Source organism: Armigeres subalbatus, chromosome 1 (genome assembly GCF_024139115.2).
Source record: "Armigeres subalbatus isolate Guangzhou_Male chromosome 1, GZ_Asu_2, whole genome shotgun sequence".
Lineage (NCBI taxonomy): Eukaryota > Metazoa > Arthropoda > Insecta > Diptera > Culicidae > Armigeres > Armigeres subalbatus.
The window spans coordinates 214,628,922-214,647,239 of record NC_085139.1 but is presented as its reverse complement, the minus strand read 5'-3'; the positions used below and the strand labels follow the sequence as shown (position 1 = coordinate 214,647,239).

Genomic DNA, 18,318 nt, shown 5'->3' with positions numbered 1-18,318 from the left:
CCTCTGAACGCTCCATCAAACTATTGGGGTAATGATCGACGATAAGCTCCCCTTTGTTAGCCACGTCAATTACGCCTGCAAGCGTGCCTCCACAGCTATAGTGGCATTGTCCCAGTTGATGTCCAATAGCTCTGCGGTTTATTCCAGCAAGTGCAAGCTTCTGGCTAGTGTGGCTCTGTCCATACTGAGGTATGGGGGCCAGGTTAGGGCATGGCCCTGCGTATTAACTGCTACAGAAAAAAGTTAGAAAGTACGTATAGGCTCATGTGCCTAAGAGTTGCGAGCGCGTACCGTACCGTGTCGCACGATGCACTTTGCGTCATCACCGGCATGATGCCTATAGACATCGATATCGGTGAAGACATAGAGTGATTCGAAATGCGCGGCACGAGAGAAATCCGTAGGACTGTCCGGTTGGCCTCAATTGTCAAATGACAGCGTGCTTGGGACATTTCCACTAAGGGTAGATGGACACATAGGTTGATACCGGAGATAGGTACGTGGGTCAAGAGGCGCCATGGGAAATCACTTTCCTCCTGACCCAGGTCCTTACAGGCCATGGTTGCTTCAGACAGTACCTACACCGGTTCGGACACTCGGCCTCGCCCGAGTGTCCGGTGTGCGTAGGTTTAGAGGAAACGGCGGAACACGTGTTGTTCGTGTGTCCGCGTTTTCGCATTAATGCGTGACCACATGCTTGCCACATGTGGTCTGGACACTACCCCGGACAACCTAGTCCGGAGGATGTGTAAAGATGAAGTTGGCTGGAACGCCGTTTTATCGGCTATCGTCCAAATCGTCTCGGAGCTACACAGTAAGTGGTGCGTGGACTCGAGGAATGACAAGTTCAGGCGCAAATAAGAGGTGGTCCAAGGGTTCGGAGTCGGCTTCATAGATCATACCGGTGCCCTGTGGTCGAACTCGATCCTTTTATCGAACAAGTGGCCACGCGAAAAATAACATGGTATCGTCGCTTTCGCGGCATCGGTCTACCGGGCGGGTTCTGAGCCCGAGGGCGGAAAGGGGTCCTCGTCAAGGCTGGGGCAGGCGTAGTCACCGCGTCGGCAAGTCCCTTCGTGTGTTGGCGAGTAGACCCTATCGCAGAAAGGTCAATTTGGGGTGCACGCGGCATCATCATTCTTGATACCAGTCGTGCAGAGGGAAGCAGGCGCGAAGTCGACCCTGCCCACCTTCCGAGGACATAGGGCGTGGTAAGGCCACCTGGAAAGCCGGCAATGCGCTGGCACGATACCATGGTGTTTTTTTTAAAAAAGCGAGTTACGATGTTCGGTGCTGCAAGGACACGCAGCTAACCTCGAGGGTGCGTTATGCACTGGCCCCCCTTTGAAGCATTACTTTCTGGTTGTACCGAAGGGACGATGGGCTTGGCGGCAATGGAAACGGTTTAGCTGGTCGGGGATGCAGTCCTGTCTCCTGGCTGGCCCCTAACCCAGCACTTCCTGGTCAACCCAGGATGTCTGTTGAGCAGATTCCCCCTCCATTGTTTAGGAAGAAAAAAACACACACACACACACACACACACACACACACACACACACACACACACACACACACACACACACACACACACACACACACACACACACACACACACACACACACACACACACACACACACACACACACACACACACACACGTGAAATCCGTGGAGTCGAGGTCTACAGAGGTTGCAGACACAAAAACGGGGGGGAGACAGTCTCCAGGGGATGAGCACCCTAGGGGCCGCGGAGGGTTACTACCCCGAACAAGGGTAGTGGGGCTGGGAAGCAGAACCCCGGCCAGCTACCTCCAATACCGGGGAGGAAGGACCTGGAAAGGTCCGTCCACCCAGGAAAGACAGTGGTAAGGGTTACGGCAGACTGAAAGTTCTCAGCCGCACCAGACCAGGGAAATAGAGGGGATGACGCCTCCTGGACCCTGGTCAAGAACATGAGGAAACCGAAGACGTCAAGGGCCGAAAAGAAGGCCCAGGCGAATGAGGGTAGCAGAAAGTCTAGGGTAGGCGCCAATCGCTCCAGGGCGATGCCCTAGTCATCAAAACGGACGAGGCTAAGTACTCGGACGTCTTGAAGGCGATGAGGTGACGTCAAGCTCGGTGAACTCGGCGCCGACGTACGTCGAATAAGACGTACCCGGACGGGCGAGATGATCCTCGAGCTAAATCAGGGCGTCTCGCAAAGGGCGCCGCCTACAAGAAGTTGGCGGAGGAAGTCCTAGGCGAGACGGTCAAGGTTAGGGCACTCGACGGAGGTGAATCTAAGTGTTAAAGACCTGGACGAGATCGCCGAAGTCGAAGAGCTCGTCACGGCACTGCGGCGACAGTGTGAAGTGGAGGCGTCCACCGCAGCCGTTCGGCTACGGAAAGGTCCGGCAGGGACACAGGTGGCATTGGTTCGGCTACCTGCATCGGACGCCTCCAAGGTAGTCAAGTTAGAGAGCGTCAAGGTAGGGTGGTCGGTATGCCCTGTGGGCATATACGAGCAACCCGAAGTTTGCTTCAAGTGCCTGGAACCGGGGCACAAGCAAAGGCCCTGACAGAAGCAATCTCTGCCGACGCTGCGGATTGGAGGTACATAAGGCACAATGCTGCACGAACCCTCCCAATTGTTTTATTTGTTCCAGCAAAGCCGTGAACAGCCTGCACAGCATGGAAGGTTCGATGTGCCAAGCGTTTAAGCGTGCTGCAAAATCACAGTGCAGGTAACGCAGCTGGCTTGCACGGCCTTGCCCGAGTGTTTGGTGTGCGCAGGTTTAAAGGAAACGGCGGAACACGTGTTGTTCGTGTGCTCACGTTTTCGCGCAATGCGTGACCACATGCTTGCCACATGTGGTCTGGACACTACCCCGGACAACCTAGTTCGGAGGATGTGTAAAGACGAAGTTGGCTGGAACGCCGTTTTATCGGCTATCGCCCAAATCGGCTCGGAGCTACACAGAAGGTGGCGCGTGGACTCAAGGATGGCTAGTTCAGGCGCAAATAAGAGGTGGTCCAAGGGATCGGAGTCGGCTTCATGGGTCATACCGGTGGTCATGCTCTGTGGTCGAACTCGATCCTTTTATCGAACAAGTGGCCGCGCGAAGAACAATATGGTATCGTCGCTTTCGCGGCGTCGGTCAACCGGGCGGGTTCCGAGCCCGAGGACGGAAAGGGGTCCTCGTTACGGCTGGGGCGGGCGTAGGCAAGTCCCTCTGTGTGCTGGCAAATAGGCCCTATCGCAGAAAGGTCAATTTGGGGTGCACGCGGCATTATCATTCTTGATACCAGTCGTGCAGAGGGAAGCACGCGCGAATTCGACCCTTTCCACCTTCCGAGGACATAGGGCGTGGTAAGGCCATCTGGAAAGCTGGCAACGCGCTGGCACGATACCATGGTGTTCTTCTAAAAATGCGAGTCACGATGTTCGATGCCGCAAGGACACGCAGCTAACCTCGTGGGTGCGTTGTGCACTGTTCCCTTTTGAAGCATTAGGTTGTACCGAAGGGACGATGGGCTTGTCGGCAATGGAAACGGTTTAGCGGGTCAGGGATGTAGTCCTGCCTCCCTCGTTTGCTGTTGGAGGTGATCCCTAACCCCGCACTTACTGGACAACCCAGGATGTCTGTTGAGCAGATTCCCCCTCCATTGTTTAGGAAGAAAAAAAACACATACACACACACACACACAAACATCACCTCAATTCGTCGAACTGAGTCGATTGATATAAAACACTATGGGTCTCCGGGCCTCCTATGAAAAGCTCATTTTTGGAGCGAGCATATAGCCTTTACGTATACTTTGTATACGAGAAAGGCAAAACACACACATCATCCAACTCAAGAGCTACGGAAAAAGTGTTTTTTTGCAAAATTTATTGGAATAATCTGCGCTACAACTTAATTGTAGAACATTGCATGTCAGTGTTCTGCAAAATCAAAAAAAAATTTCTATATTATGGGCTACCCTATTCATCGATAGCCCCGCAATGATGCCCTTACTATTCTGAATATTTTTTTCCTGAAAAATGTTGTTTTGGCGTGAATGCGTAGATCTGTATCCTGGACCATTGTGTATTGAGGGTACAATGAACTATTTCGCCGCTTACCGAGGCGACTTCCTATACATTATCTTCCCAACTAAACCTAATTTCTCTCCATTGCGGATCATAAAGATACAGTCAGTCTCTTGTAGCAATGAATGTCAATTTTATTTTCCTTTCCTTATCCTGTATTAGATGTAGTATCGTTATTCGTTTTATTGAAGAAAAAACTCTAAACATGTTCAGAGACAAGCTCGGTGGTCTAATGGCTACCGCTTCTGCCTTATAAGCAGGAGGTCGTGGCTTCAATTACAGGCACGTTTCTTTCCTGCTTAGTATTTCTGTATTTCACGTTCTACCAAAACGATTCCTACTGTTATAATCTCCCACACAATCCCAAAACATCCCGTGGCACCTATGAGAGGTCATAGAGCTCTCTGCATCTTTCTTAAGTAGGTGTCCAATTAACCATCCTTCCCCTCCCTCAGCATTCGTAAGGACGTGGCCAGGACAGATCTCGACTTTTGGAGAGTGTAATGCTTCCATCTAAGAGATAGTGATTAGTCCCAAATCAATATCTGAGGTAACGGATGAAAGTAATGCTACTCTCATACAATAATCGTGGCTTGTACCACCTACGAATTTGTGCGAATTGCTCAATGCTAATGTTAATGCTAATGCTAAAAACTCCAAACATATACAGTACATGTACATGTACAATTTGTACTATGCTGTGCATAACACAATTAACAACGTATTGTTCGGCAATTGAACCCTACGAACAATAATGTAATAATTATGATTGTGAACTTATGTATTTCGACCTTTTGTCATAGATTTCCACACACTGCTAGATCTTGTTAGGTCAAAAATTCACCTCTGAAGTGAATCAGAGCTATTCGGATTAAGGAAAATCTACCTTCTGACATTAGATCGTGCCGGGCTATTTGACAAATTGGGGCTACTTCAGATATTTTGGAACAAGAATAATAACCTATCAAATTGCCATTATCATTATTCCGGTGTCTTTTGGATTGTTGGATAGAAACTTTCTGTTTCAAATTTGGAATTTTTCGTTCATTTTTATAAGAAAATAAAAATAGCCTCTGAAGTCAAAGTAAGCCCCGCATAATGGTATGGTAACCACAACTGCACTTAGTTGGATTAATAAAATCCCTCTCTGGGATGAAGAGGTCGATTGCGGGAATCGCTATCGGACTTGATCTAATCATGCTGGGTGAAAAAGTCTGGATATGATTTAGGATTGATGTTCGGAATCGCAACCGAACCTAGTCGGATACAAATATCAAAATCTTGCGGCACTCATAAACAAAATGTAACTCTCATGTGGTTTTGTCGATGGTCAAAAACGCCATTGGAAGATTAGAAGCCGAAGAAAAAAAAAACCCTGAATAATCCACCTAGCGGTGTAATCGAATAATGAATGAAAGCCTTTCTCGTGTAGCATGAAAGATAAGTCGAACATAAAAAATCCTGATCAATCCACCTAGCGGTGTTGGTGCCTTTGTCGTGCATATAAATAAATAGTATGTTGGTCATAACTTTAATCTTATAGTGCGATCTGGTCAATTTTTAATATAAAACAATGGAATTTCCCGTCGAATGCAACTTGTTGGGACAAATCGGTGAGGGATAAGTGCCTAAAATTGAGTGATTTTTTGTGCACATACATACAGACAACATCTCAGTTCTTCAAGTTTTACGTATACTAGAAAGGCAAAACATCTTAAACAGTTCTGCTAGATGAACCTTATTTTTAGAAACTCCGTAGAACGCACCTTGATGCGAGTGACAAACATTTATTTTTACTGTTCCCTTTTTAATATTAGTATTTTGGCCATAACTTACGAACCCACAGTGCAATCCGATCCATTTTAAATTGGGAACAACGACACTGGATTCTTCGTCGGTTGAGGGTAAGTGACTTTAATGAGTGACACTTTTTTACGCGTTTTTGGCATAAAAAATGTATTTGGCCATGACTCCTAATCCCGTAGTCCAATACGCACAATTTTTAAAAGGGAACATGTAACAGAATGTAACTTCTTGCGAGAAAATTGGTTAAAGGCGAGTGGCTAAATAATTGGCGATACTTTTTGTGTACACACATGTGTACATACACACAGACATCACCTCAATTTGTCGAACTGAGTCGATTCGTGTATAATACTGTTCAGTTCAATAAAAGTTAATTGCCTATTTTCCGGATATTGGACCACCCGACTTGGGCATTAATTTAATATGTTCTGAAAACTCCGATGTGAATATATGGCTTTGGGACAGAATGTCGAAAGACAAAAGGTCGAAGGACAAAAGGTCGACGGACAAAAGGTCGAAGAGACAAAAGGTCGATGGGACAAAAGGTCGAAGGGACAAAAGGTCGAAAAGACAAAAGGTCGACGGGACAAAAGGTCGACGGGACAAAAGGTCGAGGGGACAAAACGTCGACGGGCCAAAAGGTCGAAGGGACAAAATTTAAAAATCTATAATTCTGTATACATGAAAAATACTAAATATACGACAAGTTTGAAAACATGTTTCTGAAAAAAAATTTAGCTTGTTACATTTCCCAGAGATTTCTCCTTCTTTATTTCATGGGCAGTTCTTTAACCAATTTACGGTAAATATTCAACAGTCAGGGCGAGCATTGTATGATTTTGATTAGTTCTCGGGACGAGAACTGGAAAATTAAAGCTTGTTAGATCGTGCTCTTGTAACACGTGTCACTTCGAGTGCATGTTTGAGTGAAATACGTTGGTTTTGGTATCTTTGATTCAGTGTCGTATAATTAATTATTTCACCGACGCGACTTCCTATACATTCCTATACATTACATTCCGATGTCGATCATGGAGAATCAGAAGTCTCTTGTATAAATGTGTGTCAAATTCATTTTCCACTCATCATCATGTATTAGATGGGAATATTATTGGTTTTAATTCAACGTGACGTTATTATTGGTTTTAAATAAGAAATAAACACTGAATCATGTACACAAAGACTGGCCTTAAGCCGTACATAACAGTTTACATTATGCACATTATTCGGTGATTTAACCGTACGAATCATTTTAACACTCAAACATGCGTGATGTTGTATATTGTACAACATTAACGAAAAAATCTCTCTCATGGTACACAGCATGAACGATCCTGCATTAGTGTTTCAGGATAAAATCATGATTGTGCATATACAAGCACTCGGAGTATTCGAGAAACGGGTGCTGAGGACCACCTTTGGCGGTGTACAAAAAGACGGTGTGTAGCGGCGAACAATGAACCACGAGCAAGCCCAGCTCTACGGCGAACCCAGTATCCAGAAGGTAGATAAAGCCGGAAGGGTACGATGGGCAGGGCATGTTGCAAGAATTCCGTACAACTACCCTGCAAAGATGGTGTTCGCTACCGATCCGGCAGATACGAGACGGCATGGAGCACAGCGAGCGAGGTGGGCAGACCAAGTGTAAAACGACTTGGCGAGCGTAGGGCGCATTCGAGGCTGGAGAGATGCGGTATCGAACCGTGCACACTCAGTTTTTATTTCTGCAGCTCGGCAAAAATCCGCACAGCCGTGCGCCAGCAAAATAAATAACTGATATTCCGTCAAAAATAACGTTTGTTAGCTGATTTTCGGCAAATTATTTGCTGATTATCAGTAATTTTGACAGAAATTTCGGCAAAAAACATGTTTGCTGGGGCACGGCTGTGCGATTCTCGGTAAAAGTTCAACATTTTGCTGAGATCCCGGTAAAAAAAATTAAGTGTGTGAGTTAACGTCGTTGCCGACCGGACTTTGTAAATTTCCATCGACGTTCCCATCGGTGTCAGCATTTTGGAGTTGGCAACATCGAGGCGCATCAGCAGAACCAGGCGAACGATATCGAGGGCGATCATCAAACCTGTACCTACCGAGCCAGTGCAGACTTAGCATACTTGTAATGTAGTTAAGTTATCAGTTGGTTGTGTACAGTGAAGGTAGTGAGAAGTTTAATTTTTTTTAAACAGAACTCCGTGTTCTCGAATTATTAACTCGTGTATTGTGGCGTCAAATTGTTGATTCAGTGGTTTCTGTTTAGATGTAAGCTAAATAAATGAATGAATGTGCTTATGCATATTGCATATTAGTGATAGAGTTTTGTGTAGAAATTAGAGTCTGTAGGTCGGCTATCTGAATTGCTCGAAAAGGGTCTTTTATTACATTTTCCTTGTGCTAAATTTGTTGAAAATATGGGCCAATCTGACCCTTATTTGGCCAAGTGTCATCCCCAATGACGGTACTCATATCATAGTTTTCATTTGTTTTGTTCTCAATACTATAGCTTTTCAATTTTAACCAATTTTGTAATTTCGACCTTTTGTCCCTTCGACTTTTTGTCCTTTCGACATTTTGTCCCGTCGACCTTTTGTCCATTCGACCTTTTGTCCCGTCGACCTTTTGTCCCTTCGACCTTTTGTCCATTCGACCTTTTGTCCTTCGACCTTTTGTCTGTCGACCTTTTGTCCCTCGACCTTTTGTCATAGATTCGAATATATACATCATGTGGAAGATTTTTTATTTGAAAAATGTATTGTAGGTAACCACTTTGCTTCGATGGCACTAGAATCACGAGCAGAAGTAGCCGCTAAGTTGCAAAGGCCGACGGAAGCCCTTCGTAGCTTAGTTGGTTAAAAGCACCAGTTTTGCGTATTGAGTGACATCGAAGGAAAGTGGGTACCTCCAATACATTTTTCAAATCAAAAATCTTCCACAAAATGTACATATTTACATCTGAGTTTTCAGAACATTATTAACATAACACTATTGGTCCCGGGGCACCTTTAAAAAGTTTTTTTTTTTGTGGAGCAAACGTATAAAAAACAACACAAGTAATATGAGTAACATGCTATTAAATTTTTCAAACTCTTTTTACATGGAGAAATACAAATAAATAAATAAATTGATAAAATCTTCAATCCTTCTGAAAACTTAACATAATATTCTTTCTCTGTATACATTTCTATAGAACTACTGAATAGATCAAAATAATGTGACTGTTATGCGAATAAATATGATGTGTCAATGCAAGTGGGTTTTGATTTTCAAATTTATCAAATTTAAATCTTATTTTCGGAAGAAATCGGATCAGTCTACGAGAAACGGAAAAAAACAATCAATTTGATTAAAACATATGAAAAGAGAAGAAGGAAAAGCCGCTATGAACACTGATAGGCATTAAGGACATTCTACTGCAATCAAATATTGCTTTCTCACAGTATTAACACAGTAAATCTTTAGGAGTTACCGAAATATCTCGATGCAAATGCATTAGCACCGTGGTCCAAAACATGCCCATTCGTTTCAAATGGATTGTGGATGTTTTACGTGGTGGCTGAACGACGAAGAAAGGACAGTTCCGTCGAAGCTCAGCAACCTTCATTGAATTCTACAACTTTGTGGTTTCTCAGTTTCCACGATGTGTTCTCACTACACATGAACATGAGATATGTTGGGAATATTTAATGTAATGTAATATTTTCTGTACTTATTTGATTTGGAACCCAAAACTTCTCCTTATAGCCTATTTCCTCACACTTTTCATAATTGGGTCATTCCGGCTCAATGCAATAAATTCCCATCCAAATCGCACCCTCAATTGTACACACGGCAAGTATGGAACACTTTTCATTTCATTCGATTGCCAAAAATAAACAATCCGGAAAACTGACCGGGACGCCAAATGGGGCATCCACACGCTCGCATGTTTAATTTTCATGACTCACAAAGCACGAATTCACTCAAGCATTTGCAGCACACACTCGCACTCCGTTGGCTTCTATTGCTGCGTGGGATAATAAACTGCACGTGCCACGTTACAGTTCTCGACTGCTGCCAAATGCGTTTCAGGTTTAGATGAACATCTTAATTCTCGCATGGCGCTGAATAATGATTTGCAATCACAACTTCCGACTCGCACAAGTCCATAAATGGTCAGTTCATCGGCAAACTGACAATTATCTCACGTTGCACTAACCTGCCACAATGGACGTCCGGGCATTCTGCTGCTGTTCTGGTAGTTGGCGAGGAAAATGTTGAGGCCGTTGATGGACACGGGCTGCGACAAGGAAAACGAGCTACGCGTTTTCCCTCAATCAACACTACAATTGGAACGTTGACACTGAACACTGATAGTAACGATCGCTTGGATCAGGTTTTCCGGCACTTTTGATTGATTTGCGTTTGCAATTCCCTTATCAGGCGTTATGCGTGCACTTTGCAATCACTTTTTTGAACTTATGATAAGTTGCAGCTGAATTCTTCGTTTGCTGCTTTCGGATAAACCGATAAAAGTGAACAATATCGCGTGGGATAGGGAAGTCACTTATCACGAATCGACACTACAGATAACGGCGTTCTAGATTTGATTTGTAACGACTTTGCGCGGCAATCCGGGATCCGGGACGCGGAACGAAATGGGAATTTGAACGATAACAAGCTTAATTGTGCGAAAAAACGCAAAATCGCAACAACCACACACGGTCGATCTGTCGAGGACGAAGGATGAGAACGAAATACCTGTACTCATGGAGGGTTGTCTATGTTATATATATAGAAAAAGCCGTTTGCTCCATATGAATGAGTTTTTCACGCCTCTCGCCGCGCCGATGATTACCGATTGGGGGAGCGATGGTTCCCCTTCACCCGCCATGTGTCCACCTTATACATTGATCGTGAATTGAAGCGCGGGGAGCAAGTCGGTAAGAGTAAGACGATCATCGCAGTGCATTGCTTGCATTGTGTGTTTTTATGGGCATCGTTACTCAGAGAGTGCTGCGAACTAAGACCGATAATTGATTTTCCCTTTAAACGATCGGTCTTTTGTTTTGCATCCATTCTCTCGTTGAGATTTTTTGCTTGATTTTCCACTCCGGGTAGAGTTTATTATCAGAAGCGAAGGAAAAACAAATTTACGGGTTTACACTCTATAAGACACATAGTCCTGAATGGTGTCATTTATGCTAGGGGTTCTTATTTGATTTTGATACACATTGTCTATCTAAATATTGATTAAATTGACCGATGCATTTACTTGCCGAATGGATGAAATCCTAAGGCAGCACTAACTAATTTCGGTCTAATTTCTTACTGCAATTCTCCAGAAATATCATTCGAACCGGAACTCAACTAATTAATTTTACAAACAAAACTTGCGCTGTATACTACTCTGATTATTCCAGTGGCTTTGTACGGCAATGAAACATGGCTGTTAAAGGAGGCTGATTGGAGAGCTTTCAGAGTGTTTGAGCGTAAGGTGCTGCGGACAATACTCGGCGGTAAACAGGAGTACGGTATCCGGCGGCGTCGCATGAATCACGAATTGTACCAGGTGTATAAAGGGCTGGATATTATTATGCTCGCGCGTCGCGTTTTATTAGTATTATTTAGCTTGTTCAAAACGGCAGACTATTTGTAAGCCGGGAGAACGTCAGGCGAAGATAATATTTAGTAGAGAACCCGGAAGAGGCCGCAGGCTTCGTGGAAGGCTTTTTGCAGTTGGTTGGTTGGGCGCTCAATGTTCAGGGCGACTGGAAGCGATTGGCCCAGGATCGAGTCCAGTGGAGAAGGATACTCCATTCGGCGTTGGTTCATCGAAGAGCTGTGGCCAGTGTTGTAAAATGTCATTTGCATTCGTTTGTATAATTTTTCCAGAACTTGTTCAGAAATTAGCTATCGGTTCCTGAGGTAAGCCGAACTTATAGCCCTTAAATGTGCCTACAATTTTGTCTAATTAGGGATTGATGTAAATATGTAATCTGGGGCGTGGGAGGCAAAATGTCATTCAAATGACATTATGTTAAATGACACGTGATATTTTGGAAAGTTTTCACTCTCCAGCCTCAGATGTTATATTTAGAGCAATGTACCCTTGACAAAAATATAGCCCTACTCAAGCGTTATGAGTACATCTAAAAATATGAAGTAAATTTTTCTTCTGAAAAAGTTATGAACAAATTAGTCAAATGACATGCAGATGACATTTTACAAGCCTGGCTGTAGCCCATCAAGTATCAAGTAAGTATCCATTCAGTAATTGACATTTGGCTGTTGGGCCAAACGACTTGTTAGGGAAAACGAGTCGTATTTCGTCGTAAGTGCGGTCGTATTTTGCTTTCGGCCAATGGAATTTCCTAAGAATTTCTTATGGCCAATACACTAGTCGTTAGATAACTGCCACATGTTTACGTTTCAGTTAGCAAATACCGCTCAATAACTACAACGTATTCTAGACGTCTTCTAAAAATACTTCAGATATTCTTTCCACTCCAGGAATACTTAAGAAAATTTCTCTAAAAGCTCCTTTGCGATTCCTCAAGAGACTCATCCAGAAAAATATTCTGGAAAGGCCTTCGTAAATTTAGTCAAAATTTCGGAACTTTCTTTGTCTTTTAGTAAAACCGTTAAACCGTTCCTGCAGGAATTATTCCCGACATTTTGTTGATAGATTTTTTCCTGAAATTCATTAAAGAATAAAATAGGAAATCCCAACGGAATTTTCGGAATTTTTTAATGGCAATATTAAAGGGATTTCCATCCTAAAGTTTCAGCGCGAGCGTGGTTCAGAGGTGAGGACTTAAGTCGAGGCTTCATTCGCGCGATGTCGAGGCTTATGTCTAATCACTGTTCACTAAACGCACATCTCCACAGGATAAAACCGGTTGATAGCAATCTATGTAGGTGCGGAGCCGGTTACGATGCCCTCGATCACGTAGTTTGGTTTTGCACGGAAAATGACGCGTCAAGAGTGCAACTATTGGATACCCTTGTGGCCTGAGGTAAACAACCCTTCAGGGAAGTTCGGGTGTTTTGGGAGATCGCGATGTGGTTTATATGCAGGCCATCTATGCCTTTCTTTGCTCGTCTGACATCAAAGTCTAATACCTCATTTTTTTTTCTTGTCTCTGTCTTATTGTTCCGTGTACTATGAAGCTCTGGCCATCCGGAACATGCTCCCTGAAGAACCATACCTCGAGCATGACGCTACGCTACACCAGTCATGTCAAATACCCGGATGAGCTCCTGAGTAGACGAAAATAGCTCAATAATATCAAATGTTGATAAGATAGTAATGAGATATGGACATGATTGATATAAGAGATAAAAGATCAGACGATAATATCAAAATTTTGCACTAAAATATCATCAGAAGGTCAAGTTATGCTATTTGTAATAAGTATCATGTGTCATTAGTTTGTTTTTATCCATAGCTTATCTTGATATTTGAATGATATTCCGGTGCAAATTTTGATATTCTTGCCTGTTCTGTTATCTCTTATATCAATCAAGTCCATATCATGTTTTGTTATTCTGTTCATGGCTTCTGCCCGGGCTGAAATACCTCAAACCTAAATCCCAACCCCGTCCGTCCCTAAATTAAGTAATCTAACCTTGAGTCGCCACGAGTATCTTGGTCTATGTCCCTTCCTCGTACTAACTGCAAATAATAATGATATCAATTGTAGATATCAAAAAGAATCTCGGCTCCGTTAAGTGTTATACACGCCTGAGCCTGTCAAATAAATGCAATAGATAAAAAAAGGGATTTCCAGATGAGTTTTTCAAGGAACTCTCGAAGTAATTTCTGAATGATTCGTAAAAGAATTTCTGAAGAGATTCCCGAAAGAATTTTTAAAGTAATACCCGAAGGTCTTGAGGAATTCTTTATTACATTTTTGAAGGAATGTCAGAAGAAATTCCAAAATGAAATTTTAAAACAATTCCTGGAAGAAGTTCTGAAGAAATTTCCTAATTTCAGAAATTTCAAAGGGACCCCAATAATTTTCTTCCTAGAGGGATTTCATGAGGAATTACTGGATGATTTTTCAGAGAAAATCCTGAAATAATTGATGACGCAAATCCTAAAAAAAATGAAGGATTTCCTAATTCAATTTTCGCAGGAATTCCTATGGCAATTTTCAAAGTAATTCATAAACGGAATTCTCCTGAAAGGTTTTCCGTTGGATTGGATCCGAACAAATTTCCACAGTTACCGCTCAACTTCCGAGCAAAGCGCACGCGTTTCCACTCGTTTCGCTAGTTTACGGGAGTCGATGATAATTTGTTTTCGTTCACGTTTATCTGGTCGTTCTATAAACTACTCGACGCGATACGTCGCGACTTTTCGCCACCGTAATGCAACGGCGCGAAAATACTTTCCGCATTGATTATGCGAAGATTCCAAAAAAGCCCTCTTACGAGGAACTCCATTATTTCATTAGTGAAGTGCTCGGTATGAAACGCGAAGAAGTCATACGCCTGCAGTGCAGCAGATACCTCGGGTGTGCGTTTGTTAAAGCTAACAGCCTCGCGGTTGCTGAACGTATCGTTCAAGAACACGACGGAAACACGAAATGGAGGTAGACAAGAAAAGATACACGCTACGACTGTGGATGGAAGACGGAGGAGTCGACGTAAAATTGCATGATCTGTCGGAAGACGTCCAAGATGAGTCGATAACCAATTTCCTAAAAGAATATGGAGATATCCTGTCCATCCGCGAGGTACTGTGGGATTCCAAGTACCATTTCGGCGCAATCCCAACCGGAGTGCGTGTAGCGCGTATGGTGGTTAAAAAAAACATCCCATCAACCGTCACAATAGACTCAGAAACCACATGTGTCTCTTACAATGGACAGCAACAGACGTGTAGGCACTGTAACGAGCTGATTCATAATGGGATCTCTTGCATACAGAACAAAAAACTTCTATTGCAGAAACTACAAGCTGACAAAGGTTCTTATGTCAATGTAGTGAAACAGTCCACCACCACAAAGGAGAGTGCCGAAGAAACAACTGATAAACCGCGCCACACAACAACAAAGCCCACAGCTCCGTCAGCTTCACCAGCCGCTCCAAGTTCCTCAACATCCACCGTCCAGCCCAACGAAATAATGCCACCACCGCCGTCCACCTCTTTAGCAGTCCCACCATTGCAAGCCGAATCTGACTTCCCTGTTCTGTGGTCACATCACACAGCTACCAAAGAACAGACTCAGCGTCACACAGATGGTCATGATACTGACAACTCTAACACATCCACCAACAGCAGACGACTACGAAACCGGCATGTACCCAAGAAGATGCGCACCAACGAGGGCAACTCGAACAATGATAATTAAAGACGAAATGGACTATCAACATCAACACTATCACAAACGACACCAAACTCAACGCCCTACGTAGCTTCATTCGCGCGCACGAACTGGACATCATATTCCTGCAAGAAGTGGAGAACGACCTTCTCAACATCCCTGGGTTTAACGTAGTCTGCAACGTCGACCATGCCAGAAGAGGGACAGCGATCGCCATAAAGCAGCAAATAAGATTCTCACACGTCGAGAAAAGTCTCGACGGCCGCCTGATCACCATGGAAGTCAACAACACCACGTTGTGCAACCGTTACGCACACAGCGGCACTAATTACCGAGCAGAAAAAGAGCAGCTCTTCATCCAAAACATTGCATACTATCTTCGGCATAACACCCCACACACCATAGTTGCCGGAGATTTTAATTGAGTGATTCGGCGGTGTGATGCGACCATCTGGTGATGGTTAAACTGCGCCCAAAACTATCCGTCATCAACAATGTTCGGTACCGACGACCGCCGCGGTACGACCTAGAGCGACTGAAGCAACCTGATGTCGCCACTGCATACGCGCAGCATCTCGAGGCAGCGTTGCCGGAAGAGGGTGAGCTCGATGGGGCCCCTCTTGAGGACTGCTGGAGTACAGTTAAAGCAGCCATTAACGACGCAGCGGAGAACAACGTCGGGTATATGGGTCGAAGTCGACGGAACGATTGGTTCGACGAAGAGTGCAGACAGATTCTGGAGGAGAAGGACGCAGCGCGGGCGGTCGCGCTGCAGCAAGGTACCCGGCAGAACGTGGAACGTTATAGACGGAAGCGGAGACAGCAGACCCGCCTTTTTCAGGAGAAGAAACGCCGCCTGGAAGAAGCGGAGTGCGAGGAGATGGAACAGCTGTGCCGTTCTCAAGATACACGCAAGTTCTATCAGAAGCTCAACGCATCCCGCAAAGGCTTCGTGCCGCGAGCCGAAATGTGCCGGGATAAGGATGGGAGCATCTTGACGGACGAACGTGTGGTGATCGAAAGGTGGAAGCAGCACTACGAGAAACATCTGAATGGCGCTGAGAGTACAGGCAGTGAAAGTCAAGGCAGCGGAGGAGATGACTACGTCAGTTCAGCGGACGATGGAAGCCAACCAGCCCCCACCTTGAGGGAAGTTAAGGATGCCATTCAACAGCTAAAGACCAATAAAGCAGCTGGTAAGGATGGTATCGGAGCTGAGCTCATCAAGATGGGCCCGGAAAAGCTGACCACTTGCCTTCACAAACTGATAGTCAGAATCTGGGAAACCGAACAGCTACCGGAGGAGTTGCCCCATGCCCCATCTACAAGAAAGGCGACAAACTGGAGTGTGAGAACTTTCGAGCGATCACCATCCTTAATGCCGCCTACAAAGTGATATCCCAGATCATCTTCCGTCGTCTGTCACCATTAGTGAACGAGTTCGTGGGAAGTTATCAAGCCGGCTTCGTTGACGGCCGCTCGACAACGGACCAGATCTTTACTGTACGGCAAATCCTTCAAAATGCCGTGAATACCAGGTCCCAACGCACCATCTGTTCGTTGATTTCAAGGCGGCATACGACAGTATAGACCGCGTAGAGCTATGGAAAATTATGGACGAGAACAGCTTCCCTGGGAAGCTTACCAGACTGATCAAAGCAACGGTGGATGGTGTGCAAAACTGTGTGAAGATTTCGGGCGAACACTCCAGTTCGTTCGAATCGCGCCGGGACTAAGACAAGGTGATGGACTTTCGTGCCTGTTGTTCAACATTGCGCTAGAAGGTGTCATGCGGAGAGCCGGGTGTAACAGCCGGGGTACGATTTTCAACAGATCCAGTCAATTTATTTGCTTCGCGGATGACATGGACATTGTCGGCCGAACATTTGCAAAGGTGGCAGAACTGTACACCCGCCTGAAACGTGAAGCAACAAAAGTTGGACTGGTGGTGAATGCGTCAAAGACAAAGTACATGCTTGTGGGCGGAACCGAGCGCGACAGGGCCCGCCTGGGAAGCAGTGTTACGATAGACGGGGATACCTTCGAGGTGGTCGAGGAATTCGTCTACCTCGGATCCTTGCTAACGGCTGACAACAACGTTAGTCGTGAAATACGAAGGCGCATCATCTGTGGTAGTCGGGCCTACTACGGGCTCCAGAAGAAACTGCGGTCGAAAAAGATTCGCCACCGCACCAAATGTGTCATGTACAAGACGTTAATAAGACCGGTAGTCCTCTACGGACATGAAACATGGACAATGCTCGAGGAGGACTTGCAAGCACTCGGAGTATTCGAGAGACGGGTGCTTAGGACCATCTTTGGCGGTGTGCAAGAAGACGGTGTGTGGCGGCGAAGAATGAACCATGAGCTCGCCCAACTCTACGGCGAACCCAGTATCCAGAAGGTAGCTAAAGCCGGAAGGGTACGATGGGCAGGACATGTTGCAAGAATGCCGGACAGCAACCCTGCAAAGATGGTGTTCGCTTCCGATCCGGCAGGTACGAGACGGCGTGGAGCGCAGCGAGCGAGATGGGCAGACCAGGTGCAGAATGACTTGGCGAGCGTGGGGCGTATCCGAGGATGGAGAGATGCGGCCTCGAACCGTGCATTGTGGCGTCAAATTGTTGATTCAGTGTTATCTGTTTAGATGTTAACTAAATAAATGAAATGAATGCAACCGGCAACAACCACAGCCCAACACTTCTATGAACAGTACAACAACTACACCTAATCGATGCGTGGGAAAAACTCCACCGTGACAACCCAGGCTACACACATCACTCACAATTCGTCTTCCTGAATCGATCGCATCTACGTCAGCACCAGCTTGCGCGACCAACTGAGAGACACAGCAACGCACGTGTGCTGCTTCTCAGACCACAAAGCTGTCACACTGAAAATATGTCTACCAAACCTGGGGAGAGAAACAGGCAGGCGCTTTTGGACACTTCTACTGCACCTTTTCACAAACGAGAACATTGAGGAATTCCCAACACGATGGCAATACTGGACGCGACAGAAACGGCACTACCCATCGTGGATGGCGTGGTGGCTTTCCTATGTAAAGCCCAAAATTCAATCATTTTTCCGCTGGAAATCTAAAATAGTTAACGATGGCTTTAGGCGAGAGTT

The 18,318-nt window shown here is 45.1% G+C and overlaps 1 protein-coding gene across 1 annotated transcript in view; it reads right to left on the bottom strand.

The window, feature by feature from the left end:
• LOC134210849 (muscle-specific protein 20-like) overlaps positions 1 to 10,625 on the bottom strand; it is a 211,210-nt gene extending 200,585 nt beyond the window's left edge. The window contains exon 1 of the mRNA XM_062687208.1: positions 10,071 to 10,625. Coding sequence (XP_062543192.1) covers positions 10,071 to 10,094 — 24 coding nt within the window. The 5' untranslated portion in view covers positions 10,095 to 10,625. The remainder of the gene's footprint in view (positions 1 to 10,070) is intronic.
• Between the last annotated feature and the right edge of the window lie 7,693 nt (positions 10,626 to 18,318).